The sequence below is a fragment of the Rhinichthys klamathensis genome, unplaced genomic scaffold (genome assembly GCF_029890125.1).
Source record: "Rhinichthys klamathensis goyatoka isolate OS25496 unplaced genomic scaffold, OSU_Roscu_1.1 h1tg000079l_1, whole genome shotgun sequence".
NCBI lineage: Eukaryota > Metazoa > Chordata > Actinopteri > Cypriniformes > Leuciscidae > Rhinichthys > Rhinichthys klamathensis.
Window position 1 is genome coordinate 141,655 of NW_026606621.1, and position 25,035 is coordinate 166,689.

General features: G+C 40.5%; 1 protein-coding gene across 1 annotated transcript in view; it reads right to left on the reverse strand.

Moving 5' to 3' along the window:
• The window catches only part of aff2 (AF4/FMR2 family, member 2), a 251,479-nt gene that overhangs the window by 86,121 nt on the left and 140,323 nt on the right, over nt 1-25,035 (reverse strand). Inside the window, exons 4-7 of the mRNA XM_056251211.1 lie at nt 19,885-19,929; nt 5,240-5,326; nt 3,048-3,081; nt 2,812-2,854 (exon numbers count right to left, since the gene is read on the reverse strand). Of these exons, the coding sequence (XP_056107186.1) occupies nt 2,812-2,854; nt 3,048-3,081; nt 5,240-5,326; nt 19,885-19,929 (209 nt within the window). The remainder of the gene's footprint in view (nt 1-2,811; nt 2,855-3,047; nt 3,082-5,239; nt 5,327-19,884; nt 19,930-25,035) is intronic.

The window sequence follows — 25,035 nt, forward strand, 5'->3', positions numbered from 1 at the left end:
TGGCCCTCAACGCAGCTGATGATATTTACAACGTTAACTACACGGCACAAGCTGATTGGTTCATTTCACATCAGTTATGGTAGTGGGCATTTCGTTTCCGACAGTGGTATACCAATTACAACAGACTGGGCCGTCTGACCAATCAGAGCAGAGTAGACCAATTACAGCAGAGTAGACCAATCACAACAGACTGGGCCTTCTGACCAATCAGAGCAGAGTAGGCTCTCGGAAAGGAGGGGTTTAGAGACTGAATCTTCTAATCATTTTCAGAGTCTTTGAGAAAAGAGGTGATGTGCAATGTATATTATGAGATATAATACTGTATATATAATTAGGAGAAAGTGTTATTTTTACGCTGGATGCATAAAAAACATATTGTAGGAGACCTCCAAAACAAACTTAAGAACCTTTGGAATAGCATAATAGGGGCAGTTTAAAGTGAAGGTGCTGGTCAAATAAAACACATAGATATTCATACATACAAAATTCCAGTCAACTTAGTGGTATGTAACACCATGATAATATCCTCAAGCAGAACATGCCAGCGAAGCGAAATCCCTGAGAATATCTAATCTACCAGTAGAGGCTATCCTTGGCTTGTTTGACACTGGCCCATATTCTCTGGTGTGCTCTCACAGACGGTGGGAAAAAGCGGCAGTTGAGTGTGACTAATATCAGGCTCCGAGTAAATTACACCGCTGATCACCGCCACTCTCAAGGAGGTTACAAAATGGCCGATCTGCCGAGGAAAAGTGCCGTTTTACGACTCCTCACCACGGTAAACTTCAAATTAAAGCCTCTGTACTATCCACCTAATGGATGATAGTGGCACAAGTGGGAGAGATTCAAGTGCTAAAGGTTTATAAGATGGCACATCTGAATCCTCCATGTTAGTCTTGAGGTATCGGTGTGGTAAAGTGAGGAATATTACAGCCTGGGGTTATGCGAGTTAACAACTCTAACTGAATATGGTACATCTAGTCAAGACCGTGCATCCATAAGTGGATCCAATTAAACTGCGCATTGTCCCGTCAAAGAAATAAATTTGGACTTAACTGAAAATGAAATCTCGTTCTTGCTCGTGTTCAATTCGAGCGTAGCGCATAGACGACAAACTGGTTCTCGCATCCGTTGTCCCCCCCTTGACATTCAACAATGCGAAGGCTACTTGATATCATGTAACATATCTGTCAACATGATATTTCCTGATATTCATTTCTGTCTTCACTACAATTCAAACATTCAGGCTAAGTTCGTGCACTCAGCTCTCGAGGACAAAGCCAGTATTGACAGAAATGTCCTTGGCCCTGAGGGCTGCATCCCTAAACATTTGGACTGGTTAAATCATTTAAGACCTTTCAAATATCTGGCACATATTTGAGTGGAATACAAGCGGGGTGATTTTGAGCAGAAGCAAAGGAATAATGGAGCAGTGTAAGGAGACAGTGGGATATGCGAACGGCATGCAGTAAACATGAAGAGCAGTGCTCAAGGCTTGCTCTGGGTCTCTGGAATGAAGAGAAAACGACATATCAGAGACTGGGGCCAGATCAGCAGATAACTGCAGCCTTTAAGTGGCTTCCACGAGTAAACAATGCTGCATTCCTCCAGCTATTGTTTGCAGTATCACCCCATCGCTGCCTCTCCAAACCAACACACACACACACTTTCATTTGTTTGACTTTGTCATATCTGTTTAGAAATCTGCGTTTGAACAGATTCTTACACATGTTGGCACCAGTAAGGGCTTCATACTTTTTATGTTATTCATAGAAAATGTCTATATTAAGCAACTTAAAAAGTGGAATTTTTTTGTATTTTTTCAAAGTGAATCACTCATGGTATTAAACCCATCTGTGGCTTAGCACAAAGCAAAAATGGCTTTCAGTCGTTGTAAAATAAAATATAGTAAAAAAAAAAAAAATATGTAAACCATACTTTCTAGCACCAATTGCCAAGTTTCCATCCACTTTTTTTCTCAAATCGATAAAGTTTCAACATAACAGTTGGCTGTTATGTTGAAACACTAAATATAATGGTTGAAGATGAGAAAATAGTGAAATTGCAACTGGAAGTCTATTACCTAAGTGTCAAGAATTCGGACAGTCAGTGTCATAAATATGCCTAATGACATAAACACAAAGGCATTAGATGGAAATGAAGCGCAAACCTCACTAGAGCCCTTCACACCGAATAGTTGTTAGATATGAAGCTAATTAGCGAAAAATCATTAACGTACATAGATAAGTTATATCAAAGATATGTTCTTTGTCTTCATATCTCATGCCATTTTTTCTTCCTCAAGTCATTTTATTTTGTTTTTAGGATTTTATAGTTCTGAATATACCTGTTTAATATTTTTGCAGAATAGGAAACTTAATTCTAAAATAAAAATGTGTACAATAGAATAATCACTGTAACAATGTGGGTTAATATTATAATTCTAAAAACAATATCTGATAATCCAAGTCCAGCATGAACACCAGATTAGTTTTTATATGAACACAAATAATGCAGTGTAAAATGTTCCACTTACGATGCCTGAACAAAATGAGGCAAAAATGACATTGCATGACAAAAAGGTTGACTTATGTTAAGTAGTAAATCATTTGTATCCTCTTCAGCCAATGCCATATCACAGACATTAAATAAGGTGTCATTAAATATGTATGAGAAAGGGTTAAAGTGAAGTGTTTGTTTGTGAAGACCGCCGTTTCCCCTCAGCTGGGAATTGGACAGACGTGGACAGATCTCTATCTCTCTCTCCACCCAGAGAGACTCCCTCAAATAATTCATCAAATTAATACTCACGACTTCTGTGGTACCGGCTTGTTACTAGGAACATTGCAGCGTTCTGCGAAAAGAATTTCACGGAAATATTAGAGATCAGATAAAGTGCATTTGTCCAAATACCAGGAATACTGTATGGCACATGAAGCAACATGTCAATAACACAGCATTCCATGTCATTGGATATCTGAAGTGTATGGCTTTTTTTTTTCAGTACTGCATGGCAATGGAATGTGTAGAAACAATATGTTACTTACTTCCATTGAATCCTGAGGTCACATGCTGGGAATCCTGCAATGGAAAGAGAAAGACAGATGTAGTGAACGACAAAAATGTAACAAAAATATATAATAATAATAGATAAATAAACAATTAAAAAAATATTGTAAAAGATATTGTAAAAACAGATAAATAAATACAATTAATAATAAAATCAAGCATGATAATAACATCTGACTGGAATAAAATATCAGCGCTACATTCTGTGCATTAACTCACATGGAGCAGCCACAGATGGGAAATAGTTCTGCTGATAGCTTTAATTGATTTTACACTAATACAATTAGAGCAGGCACACAAATCAGACTTGAGCGGTGCGGTGGAGAGACGTCTGCTGCCCGCTGATGGCACATTACATCAGGATTTATAGAGTCAGCGTATTATTAGCAGTGTCATCCAGGCCGACTTATGAGATTCAGACCATGTCCTATTAAGAGACAAACAGCGGACGCCATGGCAAAGAGAAAAGAGCATCATGGGATTTGAAGGAAACTTGAGTGTAAAGTCCAGAGCTTAAACAGGCCTGCTATTTCAATTTAGAATATCATTCGCAAACTCTGCAGGTTTATTCTCACAGGTAAAGATACTGTGATGTGTGATGAAATGGTTTAACCTTTTCTGTAATACACATGGACAGCAGAATAACTGGCTAAACAGAGTTTTTGTTCTCAAAGATATTTTAGAAGCGACACGCTTTGCTTAAGCCAAGGCAGCTGAGAGGTAAATACATTCTGACATCATGCTAATGACATCGCTTATCCTTCCAACATCTCAGGACGCCTGTCACATGACATCAGGTGAAGAGTGATACGTGGACTTTATGACAACAGCCCAAAGTCTGGTCGGACAAGAAAACACGAATAACTGGACATTTTATCAGAATTTCTCATAGTATATCGATTGTGTGAGGACATGGGAAAGAATGTTACAAAGTATTACATGAGCAAAATTAAACTCATGATAAAGCTAAAGGTCTCAAACCCTAAACTATAAACCGGGAGTTCGTAAAATTACATGAGAAGCCCTTTATAGTTTTCATTTAACAAATATTCCTTGTATAACTTAACAACTAATTGTCAGAGCCATATAGCCCTGTGCTTCGAAATGTAGCAACCCATGTTCGAGTCCCGGCTTGGGGACCATTCCTGTTCCCCAAATGTTAAATAAAAGGAGTTATGTCAGGACAATCACCCACAACCTCAAATTAGAGGAGTCAAACTTTATATAAAATAGCTGATTAGAGAACAGGGTACATTCAGTGGTTGAAAATTGCTAAAACAACTTTTACGATGCATTCAAATGCAAATCTGAACAAATTACTGGCTAAAGAATAACTCTGGGAGAGAGTGAGCAAGAGAAACATACAGGCCTATCATATCGTACAAGGTTTAAATCATTTAAATAGACATCAAGTATTAGAGAATGTGTATGATGTAGTATTTTAGTTGATGTTACTCTTGGCAATATCTGATTTCTGAGAGACGCGTAGAGACACAATGCAGTTATTTGAACCCGTTTCATACCTAGAGTTTACACTCATTCACTTCACAGTTATTATAGAGTAGTGAATTCAGAGGTTTATGTAAAATATCATGCTATCCCCTGCTCAACCAGCAAACACAAGGAGTGATGTGTCTGCCAAATGTTATTTTTTTCCCCATTATTCGGAATAATTCGTTATTTGTTTGTAAGCCATTATACGCGCTTTTCCAAATAAGTTATTCAGCTTTGAGGAAATCCCTACTGGTTACACTATGTTTGTGTGTGCTGCATTTTTTATGATTGCTAGTGTGTTGCATTGTTAGCTTAGCAACATGCTAACATCCAATTGTACTGAAAATACAACATAAGCGCTGGTCTCCGATAGCATGTGAAGTTGCTGCTCATGTAGAGCGTTACAAATCAACTTCCATCTTAGTGCCTTAGAAGGTGACTAATGAGGCGGTAGACAGCTCACTGTTTTTGACCAGAGCCAGATTGAAAAATATCAACTGCTTGCCTTTTAAAACCTAGCATTAGCAATAGAATTTTGTGTCATGATACTCCGTAATGTTGATGATGAAGTCCATTTATTTAAAAAAGTTAAAAGGCACACAGAGAGATAGAGAGAGAGAGAGAGAGAGAGAGAGAGAGAGAGAGAGAGAGAGAGAGAGAGAGAGAGAGAGCCCACCTTTGAAGGGATGGGAAACTTGGTCTGTTCAGCTTTGCCTGGTGTGTGGATGGCAGTGAGAGGTGGAGGCCAGGAGTGGGTCATCTCCTACAGGAGAACAGCAATAACACACTATTAGTTATGATAGATAGATAGATAGATAGATAGATAGATAGATAGATAGATAGATAGATAGATAGATAGATAGATAGATAGATAGATAGATAGATAGATAGATAGATAGATAGATAGATAGATAGATAGATAGATAGATAGATAGATAGATAGATAGATAGATAGATAGATACAACAATTAGAAACAAATATTCAGTTCAATTATCATCAGAAGTGATAGCGAAAATGACAATTGCAAACTATGCCGGATAATCCCTCTGAATAGAGCTCATTTAATAAACGCTGTTCCAGGAAAACTACCATCTTGCCTAATGACATCACACGCAGGAATACCGTGAAATCTCCAGGGCAAGTATGGCACTCTCTCTCCCAAGAAAACCTGTGTTATTACATTCCAGAAAAACGCACACAAAATCCGTTCATTTCTCCGAGCTTCAGTGGGGGCGAGGCATGGCGGTGGAAGCTTTGAGTTGCAAATGAAATTTATTAAAAGCAACGGAGCGTTGCTCCCGGAGCCAAACAAGGTTATCCAAACACGAGCAGGCCGGATCAGAGACTGTTTACTCGTATGCTTCTTGGACAGCTCAGCTATACATCCTACACATATCTGTGTTCACATGGGAAACATTTCGTTCAGACAACCTTCAGTGTTCATAGAAATATTAGAAAAGTGCAACATTCGATTTACATACTAAATACGAATGATGTTTTTTCTGTTTTTCCCTTCCTCTTTATTATAATTATATCTTTACTTCTTGCAATATCACAAAGGCCCCAAAAAGTATTTAAATACGTACAAGTATTGTATGAATGTATTGGCATCACATAGCAAGATATCAATCCAAGTAACATTTATTTTAAAGGAAGTACACTTTTCAAACATAAAATTTCCCAAAAAGACGGGAAAATATTTTATTTTTTTCAAATAATAAAATATTAGATATACTACTTTTCAAAACGGAGACAACAGTGTTGTCTTTATTAGTGAACCATGTTGATTTAATGTGATTATTTTCACCCTAAGGAGAACTGACTTCAAAAAGGTCCTAAAAATCACCAGTTGATTTAAAGTTATTTAAGCAATGGCTCAGAAAAGGGGAATTAGTTCTGAGAAAAGCTTCTGCAGCATCAATGCATTGTTACATTGTATCGAATGCAAAGGCGTTCATCAACTTCAACTCTATGCACAGACAGTACACATGACACTGTGTGTTAAGTGGTTAAAGTGTGTCCGCATGCTCTCATCTGATTTCCACGCAGTCAAGTGACACGCCGCACCAACATTCATGATCTGCTCAGGATCCACTGTAAAGTCTAAGATTGTTTACATATAAAAAAAAACGAATTACTAAAATCAAAAAACTGATTTTAATCCAGTTTATCATCATTGATGCAGCACATTTGTCATTAAGATATTCACAGCCACTCTAAACTCCAGCTGCATACAACTACAGCTGCGAATCTGTTCAACCTGGCTCTGTTCAAGATGTTTTATGACCCTTAAGTTATGTGTGCATGAGGATTTTTTGCTCTTTGGAATACGTTTTGATGGCTTAGACTTTTTCTCCATGGAGAATCACTTTGAGAACAGGAGATAAATGGGCTGATGGGCCTTTCTATTGTCTTTCAGAAGAACAGGGGTTTGTGCAACTGCATGCGAACATAGTTTAAGGGGTGTTGAGCTAGTCTTGTCAACAAGGTTTGTACTATTTATTTATTTTGAGGAAGTAATACTTTTATTTAGCATGGATGCATTAAATTGTTCGGTAACACTTTACAATAAGGTTCATTAGTTAACTACATTAGTTAACATTAACTAAGAATGAACAATACTTCTTCAGCACTTGTTATTCTTTGTTAATGTTAATTTCAACATTTACTAATACTTTATTAAAATCTTGTTAACATTAGTTAATGCATTGTGAACTAACATGAACAAACAATGAACAGCTGGATTTGTATTAACTAACGTTAACAAAAATGAACAAAAACAGTAACAAATGTATTGCTCATGGTTAGTTCATGTTAGTTAATACATTAACTAATGTTTAATCAATGAACCTTATTGTAAAGTGTTACCAATTGTTAAAGTAAAAACTTTTACTCCGTTGCAATAAAAGAAATTCTAAAATGCTGTTCTTCTGAACTTTCTATTCATCAAAGAATCCTGAAATAATATCGAAATACGCAGGATCATGTGACACTGAAGACTGGAGTAATGATGCTGAAAATTCAGCTTTGACATCACAGGAATAAATGACATTTAAAAATATATATATATATATATATATATTTTAAAAATATTTAGTCATTTTGATTGAATAAGCCTTGGTGAGCATAAGAGACTTCAAATACATAAAAAAAAATCTTTATGTACGGTAGTGTAGTGTAGTGGTGTGCAAAATTTAGAATTTTCATAATCGCTGCATCCCGAAATCGCATATTGTCTGAGTAGGTACTACATTTGAATTTAAAAAAAGTATGTTCTCTTACGAGAGTATCTCTCGTACTGCGTAATAGCTTACGCTAGGGGGAAAAACTCTTTTCCACGAGATATTGAAGCCAAAAATTATCCTTAATTTTTTATTAATGTAAAACGCTTTGCAGCAGCAAGCAGACATAGGCGAAACAGCTCGCGCGCCTATTGGTTGCTCTGCAGCAAATGCAGCAGCCTATCGAGAGAGACTCTGCGTGACGTAATGACCAATGGGGGCAATTCGCGCCCATATCGTCACGTCCCGCCAGAAGGGGCGTGGTCTCACCCTATAAATATGCTCGTTAGGCTGGTACAAGCTGATTTCTATCTCTTCAGCGACGCACATGCATCGCTGGATCCGGAGTGAGAAGCCGCGCCGTCGAAGCAAGCCTTTCAGCGGGACGAGCTCTGGAGTCGCTGGCCTCGCCGCCTTCAACTGCCGTACCTGCTGCGCTTTCCGGCGTTCTATATCCTTTTATACTCTGTGTGTATTTACTCTGTTGAGAGTGTTTGCTCGCTTACTTGACGCGACTCACACTTCTCTCACAAAAGAGCTGCGTCTTTTTAAAGATGCCTTCCTGTGGCTCGTGCTGCGCCCCGCTCAGCGATGGAGACCGGCACGTCATCTGTGTTTCCTGCCTGGGTGAGGATCACGCGGCTCTCGCGCTCGCTGACGGCGGATGCCCTCATTGCGAGCTTTTGCCTATGGTGACTCTGAGGACTCGCCTGGCATCATTCTCCGAGCCTTCACCGCAGCCCGCCGTGGTGCCGCGCCGCGCCCAGCGCGCTCCCGAGCTTTCTCCAGCCCGCCAAAGCTCGCCGGTTCGCCCGCCAGCTTCGCCGGCTTCGCTCGAGTCGTTCACTGACGGACAACGGCCGCCGCCTGCCGCCGCGTCCATCCACGAGTTTGACGAACCCACCGAGGCGTGTTCTCTTCTGGCATCCGATAGCGAGGGTTGGGCGAGCTCCGTGGACCTCCCCTCCGCTAGCGTTTCCCGCCAGACCACTGGTAAGAGAGCCGGCATTGAGACTGAGCTGATGCGTCTGCTCTCTCAGGCCGTGGAAAGCATCGGCCTCGATTGGGAGGCGCCCGCGCAACCGCCGCGCACTAGTGTAGTTCTCCCTGTGGCCAAGTGGCGGAACCCGTAGCTTTCACGCGAGAGACCCGTGTTCGATCCCGGCTCTCGCAGCAGATAAAAATTTAGTCTCGCCGCGGCCAGACTTACACCAAAAACGTTTCGCTCGTTCAGTTCCAGAAAATGCGACTGTTCCAGTGTATTTTGCAGTAAACAAGCTGGTACCACGGCCCGCTTGCCTGCACATAAAGGCCGTTTCCACGGCGACCCAGAAAAATCATGTAATCATTGTATTTCTGGTTTTCCGGCCACTGCCGATGGTGTTATAAGTGTAATAAAATGCTCACAGCCCAGTGTTCATTTCTACACACAAACACAGCCCGCCACGGTACAGGGCTCGCACAAATGAAATCGACGCATGTCAATTGTGCATTAAATGTAGTAAATGTGCCCACAACCCAGTGCCCACAAACACTACCACGGTTTCTGTAAAACGAAACCAACACAAGTCTTCCTAGCCTCCTAGGAAATCGACGGTGTTTCAGTCTCGCCGTGGCCAGACTTCCACTGAAATTTTCGCTCGTTCAGTTCCAGAAAATGTGACTGTTCCAGTGTATTTTGCAGTAAGCAAGCCAGTACCATGCCCGCTTGCCTGCACACAAATGCTGTTCCCACGGCGACCCAGATAAATCACATAAATGGTGTATTTTCTGGTATTCCGGCCACAGCCGATGGTGTTATGAGTGTATTGAAAATGCCTACAACCCAGGGCTCATTTCTACACACAAACACAGCCCGCAAAAATGCAGGGCTCGCACAAACAAAATCGCCTCATGTCGATTGTGCACTAAATGTAGTGAACGTGCCTACGTCTCAGTGCCCACAAACACTACACACCACATGTCCCACGGGTTCTGTGAAAACGAAACCAACACGCATTCAGTCAGCTCAGGCCGACGGTGTTTTTCAGTGCAGTAAATGTGCCCGCTGTCCTGCGCCCACATTCACTCACAGACATGTTAAGCCCCACGGGGCTCGCCCCGCTCTCTCTCCCTCAGCAAACTGCTATAAGGGTTTTGAGCGCGGCCAGGCTGCCCGCCGCGATCGGCGCGCCCCCCGCCTCACACACTGTAAACACCGTGTCTGCGTTACAGCACGCCGGAGCTCTCTTGCCGTCACTATGTCTCGGCCAGAGCCCAGATCTCATTCTACCCCTAGCTATTCACGCGAAAGTGTGGGCACAGCTTCCTGGGGTATCAGAATGGGTGCTGAACACTATAAATAGAGGCTATTCGCTACAGTTCGCTCGACGTCCCCGCCGTTATACGGCGCGCGTCGAGACGACGTTGGAAAACGAAGTATCTCATCTACTTCGAGCCGAGATAGCGAAACTACTGAGTAAAGGTGCTATAGAACCTTTATCTCAAGCTCAGAGCAAAGGGGGCCTACACAGCAGCTATTTTCTGGTACCGAAAAAAGATGGAGGTCTCAGACTTATTTTAGATCTGCGACAGCTGAACAGAGCGCTTGTGAAGCGCCAGTTCAGAATGCTTACGACCAGGAAAATCCTCGCGCAAGTGCGCCACGGGGACTGGTTTATGTCAATAGATCTGAAAGACGCCTATTTCCAAATACAAATGGCGTCCCATCACAGGCGATTCTTGAGATTCGCTTTCGAGGGCCAGGCATATCAATACACAGTCCTGCCGTTCGGCCTGTCCCTAGCACCTCGTACATTTACGAAGTGCATGGACGCGGCGCTCGCACCCCTGAGACTTCAGGGCATGCGAGTCCTGAACTACTTGGACGATTGGCTGATTCTAGCTCGATCACGATCGGAGCTCATAGAACACAGGGCCGCATTACTCGAGCACCTCGAGGAGCTGGGCCTCACAGTCAATTGGGCGAAGAGCTCACTGTCTCCCCGTCAGAAAATTTCCTTTCTGGGAACCGTGTTGGACTCGCTGTCCATGACAGCACGCCTGTCACCAGAGCGCGGGCTAAATATTCAGCGCGGCGCGAAATCCTTCCGCCACGGCGCGATAGTTCCGCTCAAAAGGTTTCAGAAAATGCTGGGGCTGATGGCCTCAGCAGCCCCTGTACTCCAGTTGGGCTTGCTCTGCATGCGCCCACTGCAGATGTGGCTGAAAGCGCGGGTTCCACCCAGGGCATGGACAGCGGGTCTGTTTTGCCTCAGGGTCGACCTTCAGTGTGTTTCAGCTCTGGAACCTTGGAAAATAACCGACTGGTATCAGTCAGGTGTGAGTCTGGGGACCGCTTCGAGTGTGAAGGTGGTGTCTACGGACGCCTCCACCTCGGGGTGGGGAGCGCTGCTCGAGGGCAGACCGCTAGCTGGCCTGTGGTCAGAACGGGAAAAGCTCCTTCACATAAACTGCTTGGAGATGATAGCAGTCGACAAAGCGCTACGGCGTTTTTGTCCCCAGGTAACAGGCCACCACGTCTTGGTCCGGTCGGACAACATGTCAGTGGTGGCATACATAAATCGCCAGGGCGGCGTCAGGTCACGAAACCGTCACAGGCTGACGGAACGCCTCCTGGTCTGGGCTCAGCACAACCTGCTCTCACTGAGAGCAGCGCACGTGCCTGGTCACCTGAATGTGGGACCAGACAGATTGTCCAGGAACAATGTTCCAGCAGGGGAATGGTCGCTGCACCCGCAGACGGTCCAGCTGCTGTGGAAAACGTTCGGCAGAGCACAGGTGGACCTATTCGCGTCCCACGAAAACGCTCATTGCCCGGAGTTTTTCTCGAAAAGCAAGGACGCGCTGGCTCATGTTTGGCCCCGCTGCCCCCTATATGCTTTTCCTCCTGTCTCGCTCCTGCCTCAGGTGTTGGAACGAATCAGGGAGAACGGATGCCCAGTGCTGCTCGTAGCTCCGCTCTGGACAAACCAGACGTGGTTCCCTGCCCTGATGCAGCTGACCAGCACTGCCCCATGGCCTGTACCATTGAGGAGAGACCTCCTCTCTCAGGCGGAGGGCTCGATTTGGCACCCTCGCCCGGAGTTGTGGTCCCTGCACGCATGGGCCATCAACGGGTACCCGCTAGCCTCCCAGAAGGAGTGTTAAACACGATCGCGCAGGCTAGAGCTCCGTCTACCAGGCGGCTCTACTCCTCGAAATGGTCTGTTTTCTCTGCATGGTGTCAAGCCCAGAGCTTTTCACCTGTGGAATGCGGGGTTTCGGAAGTGCTTTCCTTCCTTCAAGAGCTACTGGATAAGGGCAGGACCCCATCCACGCTCAAAGTATATGTGGCGGTCATAGCAACGTTTGCAAAACCGGTGTCTGGCCAGTCGCTGGGGAAAAACGACTTAGTCATGCGTTTCCTTAGGGGAGCTCGGAGGCTGAACCCTCCCAGGCCCCCTTCAGTCCCGACGTGGGACCTTTCCACGGTCCTGGAGGCCATGAAAGGCGCCCCGTTCGAGCCAATCCAGCTGGTGGACATGAAACACCTGTCGTTCAAAACAGTGTTTCTCATGGCTCTCGCTTCAGTGAAGCGCATAGGGGACTTACAGGCGCTTTCAGTAAGCGCGTCGTGTATGGAGTTTGGGCCTAATGACTCGAAGGTCATTCTCAAACCAAAGCACGGGTATGTCCCGAAATCCCTCAATACACCGTTCAGGGCCCAGGTAATTTCCCTGTCCGCCCTTCCGGTTCTCAGTGAGGAGGAGGATGCGAGTCTCCTTTGCCCCGTCAGGGCATTGAGAGCTTATGTGTCACGCTCGTCTGTTTTCAGACAGACGGAGCAGCTTTTTGTTTTGTTTGGCGGGCGTTCCAAGGGACTCGCCGCCTCAAAACAGAGCCTATCCAGATGGATAGTGGATGCCATTGCGCTCGCTTACTCTGCGAAGGGCCTACAGTGCCCCTTGGGTGTCAGAGCGCACTCTGGTGGTGGTCGAGCGGGGTTTCCCTGCAAGATATCTGTACGGCCGCGGGCTGGGCCTCGCCGTCTACATTTATAAAATACTATAACCTGGAGGTACCCGCCTTACAAGCTAAGCTTTTGGCGGTCTAGAATTCAGTGCTATCTGCCCCGCTGTGCGGCCCAGATGCTGAGTTTACTGCAGCCCCATGAGTGTTGACACACGTATGGCCACCCAGATCAGGCTGAAAGCTTTCACCCTGGCTGCGCGTTTTATTGTCATATGATAGCCCCGCTGGGTGCTTTTTTATAGGGAATGACGCTTCCAGCCTCTCTTCCTCCACTCTATGTGAGTTTATGGTGATTATGCACTACATGAGCCCTGGGCTTCGGCCCCCGGGACTTTGGTGTTGGATCCCTGTACGCACGGCGTGTTGCATTGTGTTCCCCTAGCGTAAGCTATTACGCAGTACGAGAGATACTCTCGTAAGAGAACGTACTCGGTTACTAACGTAACCTCGGTTCTCTCTAGAGAGGGAACGAGTACTGCGTATCTTGCCGTGCTTGGAATACGCTCTGGTTCGCTTCAGCGATAAAAACCAGCTTGTACCAGCCTAACGAACATATTTATAGGGTGAGACCACGCCCCTTCTGGCGGGACGTGACGATATGGGCGCGAATTGCCCCCATTGGTCATTACGTCACGCAGAGTCTCTCTCGATAGGCTGCTGCATTTGCTGCAGAGCAACCAATAGGCGCGCGAGCTGTTTCGCCTATGTCTGCTTGCTGCTGCAAAGCGTTTTACATTAATAAAAAATTAAGGATAATTTTTGGCTTCAATATCTCGTGGAAAAGAGTTTTTCCCCCTAGCGTAAGCTATTACGCAGTACTCGTTCCCTCTCTAGAGAGAACCGAGGTTACGTTAGTAACCGAGTACGTTCTATAGTATAAATAAGGGTAAGTATAAATGAAATTTGGACTTATATCCACCATGTTGTTACTGTCACGTGACCTCGCTTGAAGTAGTAGGTCATTCGCTGACTGTTTTTCGAAAACTATGAGCCAGATTTACTAAACAGGGCAAATTATCGTGAGAGCGCAATTCCAAAAAAAGAGCCAATGGGAGTGGAAAGTTCTGCACGTGATCTACTGATGAGGAACACAGATGCAGCCGGATCATTTCCATAATGACCAACACAATCTAAGAACAGCGCAAATTAGCATCTGGTTTAAGACATGCTTTTTTGGGGCTTTAAAAGGGGCGTCTGAAAGGGAAACTCCTACAAATGCACATGCAATAAGGTCAGCCGCAAAAATAACACTGTCCACGACTTTTCAGCGCTAATTTTTCACTGCGTGTCTTTAGTAAATCCTGACGGTAACGCCAAAAGAGGGTTTGCGCTGGCACAAGCCAATAGTAAATCTGGCCCTATTTATTTGGGCATACTACTCTTTTACTGTTTTTCGCCTACTATATAAGAGGGAAGTATACAATTTCGGAAGCAGTGTAGGCCCATGTGTTTTGTTCAAAAACAGTCTGCAGAAGAGAACGGTAGAGGTCTTAAGATGTGTTTTTAAAAAGCAGAACTATAACTTAACACACTGTCTTAAAATCAACTCTACACTCTACAGTACATACGTCCATTAATTTACATAAAAAGATTGTATAAACTGCTCTACCCGATATGACATATATTCAGGGTTCTAAATTAACACCCGCCAACCCGCCAAATGCGGGTTAAAAATCATTTTGGCGGGTGTTAATAAAAACTTACTAGCCGTGACATTTCATACGCCCATTGGCTGCGCGCAGTTTGCAGTGAAACCAGCGCGAGAAATGATCATGGAAACAAACGGAGCGTACGCGTCCGTCCACCAGAAAACACAAGGAAGATGAAGAACGAGCCAGAGCAGGGAGCAGACTGAAAGAGGAGGAAGCTAGTAAAGTAGCTAAAGTAAAAAGTTAAGATTAAACTAAATGCGGCGGTGGTTGGGACAGACTTCTGGGTTTAAATTTAAATGTCGTTTAACGAGAGATAGCCTACGTTATTTTTTTTAAGTTTAAGGTTTTTATCATTATTTCTTACAAGCTTATACATTAGGCAATAGCCTATATACAACAAGCTTACTATATATCTTAAGGTTTTCTTTTAGTTGAAAACATTAAACAATATGTGTAAACAAAATATATAAACAACAAAAGCATTTAAGCTCAGGCAGCGCAAACGGGAAAAAAAAAAAAAAAAAAAGAAGCAGACTGCGCAGTTATCGTACAGAACGTAGTCAGCATACTCGAGTCAGCATATCGTGTATATTGTTTCACGTTCATGTTGAGAAAAACAATAATATCCACATGCTAATATCCATAAGAAAAAAAGTATTAGTATTAGTATTTTATTTTTTTAATAATAATTACAGAGCGAAAATTCGAATATTCGTGCACATCCCTAATAGAGATAGATCCCAAACTTGAAATGAAATGTTTGCACTTTCTGTCTTGTATTGTACTTTATATGTGTTTTTCATGCCAACAATGTTAATAAAATTATCAAATGCATTCAGTGGCACTCATAATTTCTCTTATTTTCACCGGAAAAAATTTGGCTAGTGGAAATTCTAAATGGCTGGTAACTTTAGAAAGTTACCAGCCACATTGGCTGGTGATCAAAAAAGTTAATTTAGAACCCTGCATATATTCAATAAAAATTTAGGCTAAATAACTATAACTTTTTATTGCACAAAGCTTTCATAGTTCAAAACAAAAACTGAGACTTGTTATGCATAATAACAGAAACATTGCTCTCGGCAGGTTATTTAAAGTCCCATACTAACTGTCTTGAAATGTATTGTTGAATGCGTCGGATTTGTTAAAAAGGTGACGCTTTGATGGCTGCAGGGTTGATGCTTTAAAGGAGATGAATTTAGAGATGCGACTTCTCTGAGAGATGTTACGGTGCTGACAGCACACAAATGCCACACGCTCTCAGCATGCTAACATCCCGCCTCCCTCTCTGAATACATTACCTTTAAAGTGCAGCTGACAAAAATATTAAAGCTAAAACACAAATCTGAATAAATCAACTCAGCTTCACTAATCGACGAGTTGACCATCCCTGCCCCATGCTTACTTTTTTTGACAAGTAAACTACTATTTAGACTATGACAGTAATATTCTAATATCTTGCATGCTTACTCAAGTGATTTTTTAACTGAACCAAATTAGATGTTACTGCATACATTTTACATTTAGTTTTTTAGGTTACCTGGTAGGACACTTTTTACAGTGTATAAACTGAGACAGCCCACACTGGCTTCCTTAAAAAAGCATGGAAACCAGTTTTTGCCTTAAAAAAAAAAACTCTAAGTGAAATAGGAATAGTATGTTAGTATGTACTGACAAATGACTAAAAAAAGAACTGTAAAGATTACTTGATAATTTGCTTTAGATTTACTCTTGACCTAATATAGCTTCTTAGAATTACCGACTCCCAGGGTGCATTGTGGCATGAATAAATTAAGCAATTGCTTTGTTTTACTATTTTTTGCCTTTATTTGCAAATTTGATTTGCTGTCTGGTGTCAGTATTAGCACAACAATGAATAAATACAATTATTTTGTAATTGACAGATCTTATCAAAATAAGTTTGTTACAATTGTTGTGTTTTGCATGCTGAATGTCTGTGTGTGACTCAAGCCAGGCCGATTGCATGATATTGTCACAACTACAGGGGGAATGTATCAACCCCCATCAAATGTTTGATGTTTCACAATAGTAATGTGTTTATGGCATTAGTGGCAATACAGTTTTAGTAGATCAAGTCTACATGAAAAGTAGACTATACAATAATCTAGTTAGAAGTTAGGTCACCTAACCAACCTATTAAAAGCAACCTTTTTGTTATTTCTATTCCTCTGACACCACAAATAACTTAAATTTCTTGTTCCATCGCTGCATCATTAGGAAGAGAATTATAAATGAAGTTCCAACTGCTCAACCAAAAGAACACCGATCACCATAATGGTGACTTCAAATAAAACCATTTTAGGAAATCAACACCAAATTTATGAAGATTATGTGATTTTCTCTCAAAGATTTTCAGATGTATTGACAATTCTACATTCAAGATGATTTTTGGAAAATTAGTGAATGCAACTAAGGAGAAAGATAACTGCAGAAGTGGAGGGAATGAGTGGAAATTTCCAATTAATCTTACTTTGTCAATCAATCAATTAATTTTACCTTGAGTTTTCTGAGTAACAAAGGTATAGTAAAGTATGTGAATAGTGCAGATTATTACATTTTTACAATTAAGTTTTCAAAAAAAAAATGCTATGGGAGTCAATGGGGTCCATCAACTGTTTGGTTACCGACATTCTTCAAAATATCTTCTTTTGTGTTCAGCAGAAGAAAGAAACTCATACAGGTTTGAAACAACTTGAGGTTGAGTAAATGATGACAGAATTTTTATTTTAAATTCCTTTAAATGCTGTGGAACCATTTTTTGTAATTTATTTCACTGGGTTATACAAGTTCTCAGAAAAATGACTAACATTCAGCACTGTATTTCCAACCCTACAAAAGAGATTATTACTTATGTAGCTCTTTAAAAATATTAATTACGTTATTTTAATTCCCCTCTATTAGCTAGCAATTATTCATTATGTCATCACCATTGGATTTTCCCATGTCATGGATAAGGCTGCATTCGGACTGAATCCTTTAGAGACTGAAGCAAAACACGTCCTCATTCATGAGTCACACATGAGTCAACATAAGTGCAGCTGAAGTGTGAGGGACTACAGCAGTTCCTCTGAGTAAAGTAAACCCACCATGCACTTCAACAGACACATGTACTCTGGGTTGCCCTGGCAACATCTTCTGCCTCAATCTTTACTGACACAATACAGGATGTGCTAACAGAGTCAGTTCACTTCACCTCACTAACACTGATATCTGTGGCGTCATGTCTTAACATCACAAAACAAATCCAGAACTAGACGTTTCAATTCCAGATCAACACCAAATTCCATGTGCTATGTCACACGGTTTATAACCAGGGTTCTAAATTAACTTTTTTGATCACCAGCCAATGTGGCTGGTAACTTTCTAAAGTTACCAGCCATTTAGGATTTCCACTAGCCAAATTTTTTCCGGTGAAAATAAGTGAAATTATGAGTGCTACTGAATGCATTTGAGCATTTTATTAACATTGTTGGCATGAAAAACACATATAAAAGTACAATACAACACAGAAAGTGCAAACATTTCATTTCAAGTTTGGGATCTATCTATCTATCTATCTATCTATTAGGGATGTGCACGAATATTCGATCTGTAATTATTATTCAAAAAATAAAATACTATTAGAATTTTACTTTTTTTCCTTATTTTTTTCCCCGCAGTTATAATTAAATGCACTGGGTGGAGCATTTAACAAGTGGATTGTATTTGATCACATAATGTCATTGTCTGCCTCGCGAAGTTTGGAATTACTTGATTATCAAATGATAGCCTATTACAAAATGGAATTACGTTTAATCAATTATTTATTAATTAAACTGAGTTATCATAATATCACCGACACCACCACAATGAGAAATAACATGAAATCCAAAGAAACAGCAGTCGACTGAGGAAGACTGTGTCCATCACTGCATTAACCACTTCCTTTAAGTTTCGTTGAGGGATACAGAAAACGCAAAGTGCTGTTACTTCACTTTTGCACACACACGCGTCTCTGCAACGTCTGTGTCAGCGCAGCGCGTTTTCTCACTCGAGCATGTGGATATTATTGTTTTTGTCAACATGAACATGAAACAATATAAACACGATAATCAATCGTACGTTCTGTGTTTTTTTGTGCGTTTTTTCCCCGTTTGCGCTGCTTGAGCTTAAATGCTTTTGTTGTTTATATATTTTTTTTACACACATTGTTTAATGTTTTCAACTAAAATAAAACCTTAAGATATATAGGCTAGTTGTGTCTATTGCCTAATGTATTAGCTTGTTCAGAAATAATGACAAAAACCTTAAACTTAAAAAAATAACGTATCTCTCGTTAAACGACATTTAAATTTAAACCCAGAAGTCTGTCCCAACCACCGCCGCATTTAGTTTAATCTTAACTTTTTACTTTAGCTACTTTACTAGCTCCCTCCTCTTTCAGTCTATGCTCCCTGCTCTGGCTCGTTCTTCATCTTCCCTGTGTTTTCTGGTGGCGGACGCTCCGTTCGTTTCCATGATCATTTCTCGCGCATGCTTCACTGCAAACTGCGCGCAGCCAATGGGCGTATGAAACGTCATCACGTAGTATTACGGCACAGTGTTCATGGGAAATGTAGGAAGTACTGCCAGAGGGATAAATGACCGAGAACAGAGCCTTATGGATCACCGGCCAAACTGGCTAGTAAGTTTTTATTAACACCCGCCAAAATGAATTTTAACCCGCATTTGGCGGGTTGGCGGGTGTTAATTTAGAACCCTGTTTATAACGCATTATACAGACTCAGAGTATAAATAAGAGTTATGCATTTGTATTATTTATGTAACTGTGGGTAACTATTCATAAAGAGATATAATAAATGATGCTTTAGAATGCATAAAGAATATTTTCAGAATGCATCATAGCACATGTCACTTAATGTATAAAATATTCTCTGGAGTGTAAACAGCTTTTATGAAAAATACATTTATACATTATAAAGACATTCTAGACTACTTGTACAAATCTCTTACTAACAAGAACATAAACATTTGGTTTAAAAAAAAAGAGCTGGAAACAAATTAAATATCCTGATTTTGAGAGCTATTAAGACTCATAATGAGTTTCTAAGAATAAAACATTTGAAATAATGTGACAGGTGACAAGTTTCTTTTAGCTGCCCTCAACCTGTAAGAACAAATGGGCAAAGGTACATTCTGGAACAATAGGCCCATCACCATCGGTCTTAAATTAATGGGGCCTCTCTTTTAAAACAGAGCCTTATTCTCATGACAGTGAAGTGCCATTGTGTGTAAAGCGGCGCTGAGCAGGTGACCAAGCGTAATGAGCGTGCCGGAGAGAAAGAGAAAGAGATAGAGAGTGTATCAAACTCACCCGCAGAATCTCCTCCACACAACTGGAGTCGCTGGGCAGGCTGACCTGTGGAGAAATGGATACAAAATCTCTCATTAAAAAAGTCTACAATGAACATGTGACAGAAAGAGAGAGAGTTAAGGGCAAGCTGAACCGAAAGCCACCAAAAACATATGATACATGAAACATGCAATTTAATGTCTTCTATTCTACAATTTTACATTTTTAGAAAAGCCTCGTGAGCTTTTCTTTTTCTGTCTACAGAGACAACTGACTTCTAACTAAGGCAGTAAATAAAATGGAAGCTCATAAGAAACTAAATGGAACAGAAACAACACATGCCGCACAAATAGCGTTCTTCACATGAAGTGCTCAGGTGACTTGACACACAATTGACTCCAATACAGCTTGACATTGCTAGCTTAACCATACTGTATGTAAAAAAAAAAAATATATATATATAAGTAAAACTAAATCTAAAAATATTTTGTGGCGTAAAATATAACTATGGCATTTGTTTTTTTCAGTCTGCCATCCAACAGTAAAATTACAATAATATCTGTCAAGTATAAAATCCCAACTGAATTCCATTGATATAAAATGTATCGATTTATGGATGTCCTGAGCCGATGACAAGGATCGGTATCTTTATATAGTGTATATATATATTATGTATAGCCTATATACACTCAACTAAAGGATTATTAGGAACACCTGTTCAATTTCTCATTAATGCAATTATCTAATCAACCAATCACATGGCAGTTGCTTCAATGCATTTAGGGGTGTGGTCCTGGTCAAGACAATCTCCTGAACTCCAAACTGATTGTCAGAATGGGAAAGAAAGGTGATTTAAGCAATTTTGAGCGTGGCATGGTTGAGTGAAATAACCACTCGTTACAACCAAAGTTATGCAGCAAAGCATTTGTGAAGCCAGAACACGCACAACCTTGAGGCGGATGGGCTACAACAGCAGAAGTCCCCACCGGGTACCACTCATCTCCACTACAAATAGGAAAAAGAGGCTACAATTTGCAAGAGCTCACCAAAATTGGACAGTTGAAGACTGGAAAAATGTTGCCTGGTCTAATGAGTCTCGATTTCTGTTGAGACATTCAGATGGTAGAGTCAGAATTTGGCGTACACAGAATGAGAACATGGATCCATCATGCCTTGTTACCACTGTGCAGGCTGGTGGTGGTGGTGTAATGTTGTGGGGGATGTTTTCCTGGCACACTTTAGGCCCCTTAGTGCCAATTCGGCATCGTTTAAATGCCACGGCCTACCTGAGCATTGTTTCTGACCATGTCCATCCCTTTATGGCCACCATGTACCCATCCTCTGATGGCTACTTCCAGCAGGATAATGCACCATGTCACAAAGCTCGAATCATTTCAAATTGGTTTCTTGAACATGACAATGAGTTCACTGTACTAAAATGCTTTGATGTCACAAGTAGTTATTTAAAAAAGAATGACAGCATTCTAAAAATCAATCAATCAATCAATCAATCAATCAATCAATCAATCAATCAATCAATCAATCAATCTTTTATTTAAAATGGACAGGAGGAAATAAAGTGGCTGAAATAGCTATGTTGCGCATCAATAATAAAATAAAATAAAGTGGGGTCTATCAACTGGTTTAATGGGAGTGATCAGTCTGGGATTGGCAAGGTGTTAGAATTCGGCCAAGAAGAGGACCCTCAGCATAACATTTCTGCCTGCCTCTCGGCTCTTTGAGTAGGCAGCTCTCCTGGTTTTGGAACAGAGCTAAATGCTTCTTGCCAGAGCTGAAATTCTGAAGCGAAAGTCCCACAACACACCTTTGAAGATTGATTAGCTGTGAGATGACATCATAATTGAGTGTCTCCGAAGAGGACGCTCTTGGATAATGGAGGCGCACGGTTCTCACACCAACGCTTCTCAAACACAGGCTGGGAATTGGATAATCACCAGCTTGCATCTGAGCATCATAAGGCATGGAAATGTCAGTGAGTAAGCATGTAACCACAATGATTCACCAACACTTAACAGACAGAAGATGAGAATACTAATTAAGGGCTAGCAAGGCCCCTGTTGACTAATAGCCTGCAATTGGCACAACATAAGAGACCAAAAGAATGATTATAATTGCAAATTCATTGCACAGTAAATCATAGATGTCCCCTAGAATTAACTAGTTCATCTTCTAAAGATTTGTTTTTATTTTATTTATGAAGAAATATGAATGCAGATTGGACACAAAGCTTTAAGCACTCTTTCCAAATCTCTATTGAATCCAGACGTTTACATATTCATGTCCAGACAATAATCTGAAAAACATCTACTTTAGATTCTGTCTCTTTGGCCAAACACACACACAGACACAAACATTGCAAGAGCACTGTCCTGTAGCGCGAGCTATCTTCAGATGACTGTGCCATTAAACTGATGTTTTATTATTAGCTATAAACATGTCCAGAGTTTAATAACTTTCTCATCAAAAAACATATACAAAGAAATATATCAATATTAAAATATGCTTTTGTCATTAGACTAGTTTTGGATAAGCATTTTGGATAATAGGTGGATATACGATGCCAGTCAAAAGTTTTGAATAATTACGTTTTTTAAATGTTTTTTAAAGGAGCTCACCAAGGCTTCATTTATTTGATCAAAAATACAGTAAAGTCAGAAATATTGTGAAATATTATTAGGATTTAAAATAACTTTTAAATCCTAATATTATGTTCTATATGAAAATATTTTTAAATGTATGTAATATTTTTCTATTATAATTTATTCCCGTGATCAAAGCTGAATTTTCAGCATCATTACTCCAGTCTTCAGTGTCACATGATCCTTCAGAAATCATTCTAATATAGTGATTTGATGCTCAGTTATCAATTAGTATTGGTGCTCAATTATTTATAAAGATTCTTCTTATTATTAATGTTGAAAACAGTTTTTGCTGATTAATACTTTTAGGACTTTAAATTGTAATAATATTACACAATATTACAGTTTTTATCTATATTTTGGTTAAATAAATGCTGCCTAGGTGAGCAAGAGCTGTATTCTGTCAAAACATAAAAAATCTTAATTATTATAAACTTTAGTGTATAGCCTAGAGTACATATACCAAACCCAGTAATATATATATATATATATATATATATTCTTTTTTTTTCTTTCATTATACTGACAATATGTACTTGCATTGTGTTATGATTCGTGCTCTGGCAGATTTTCTTGCACATCCAGAAGCAGTTTTGTTCCTGTCCTGCATAGAATATATTTCAGGACTTTCACGATGGATTTCCAGGATACTGAAGGTGACATTATTTCACTCTCACTGTCAGTCTGTATGATGACATCACCCTTATGCAGGCATTGCACGAGGCAAACTCACACTATAAAGGTCAGCTGATCTGAGGGGAAACTCATTCCACATGTGAGTGTCAAGCCACAACGTGCCTGCTTAATTCTGACTGCATGGTGCTTGAATGAAACGCCAAAGCCAAACTAGAAACATCACAGTCATGTACATATAGGGGCAACCTTGGCTAAAATGTCATTTTACAAATACTACAGTAGACTACAAACTATAGTTATCAATAGTATAGTGGATCCCATTTATATTAAGTGTCTTTGACTACTATGTGCTAACACTTAAATTAATCATTTCATACAATGCGCTTATTGTGTATATACTACATTTTTACATGCAGTAGGCCGACTTATATTTTGCCGCTGTTGGGTTGAAACCTCCATATTTCATCATTTTATTTTTTTCTCATAAATCATTACTATTAGTAACCCTTCTGCCTGTGGGTTTCGCAAACATTGAAACATATTAAAAGAGCTTGACAAAACCTTGTAACCTCATAACCTCAAATCTCTATTGTGAATTATTAAGTACCGCACTCAGTTTAGATTGTTTCTGCTTGTTTGCAATGCAATGGTAAATAAAGAACTAGTTCTTTGAATAATACAGTATTTCCTTACTCAAGAAACACTATGCCTATATATTTAAAGGTTAATGATTTATGTATTTGAGGAGCAGAGAAGAGTGTCTTAGTCTAACATTAGCCATCGAGGCATAGCCAACACTGTGTTAAATAGTCTGTGCATAGCGATTCATCTTTAATAACATGAGGTAACATAAATAAACTTTATAGCCAGTAAGCTGATGAAAATGTAATGCGATCTGAGGCACTTACTGCCTTTCAAATGTCGGACAAAACACGTATGTCTGAAATTCTCCAAAATTTGCAGGTCAAAAACCTCATAGAGCTACACTCTAAAAAATGCTGGGTTGTTTCAACCCAATTTTGGGTCAAATATGGACAAACCCAGCCACTGGGTTCATTTTTTTAAATTGCATTTTTAATCCAACGTTTGGGTTTGTCCATATTTGACCCCAAATTGGGTTGAAACAACCCAGCATTTTTTTAGAGTGTACCATTTGAGTTTGGTTTTGATAAAATGTTAATAATATAACACATGCAAGTGTCTGATCACATATAAAGCCACAATATCAACTTTGACGACAAAGTTTTTAATTATAAAAAAAAAAAAAATACAGTTTTTCCATTTCCAGTAAAGTAGCGTTTTTGGAGATACAAGGTTTTCGCCTGAAAGTGACAATTAACAAAATACCTACATACAGCTGTAATTTATTTAATTAAAACACTGTTGAACTTTCACTTACACCTTAACCCACCCGTAAACCAAGCCATACCACCAAACCTGTCCCTAACCGTACCCGTATTCCATCTCAATAGCAGCACAAGTGAAGTAAACAATAAGTACATTATTACATTTTTGTTTTAGTTCATATAGTAGTTAAATATAGTAGACACCTATAGTGTGCCCTAATTGTGTACTTTAGAATGTACTTTAAATAAATTTAAATTAGTGAACATTAAGTTAGAGCTTATTTTACACACTGATCTGTAGAACATATTCCAAAAGACTGATTATATATATCTTCCAGACACCTAACATGCCTAAAGATGCCACCTTGTCCAGCGGAGTCATTGTAAACACAGCTCACAGACATAAACTTCCTGTTTGCTCAGGGCCGGCACATAATATCCTGTTCCCATAGAAACGAAATGTTGGAGCTCAGCCGGTCTAATCAGATGTTGCTATGCCATTGTCCTGCTTTGCTCTGATATTAAGAGTG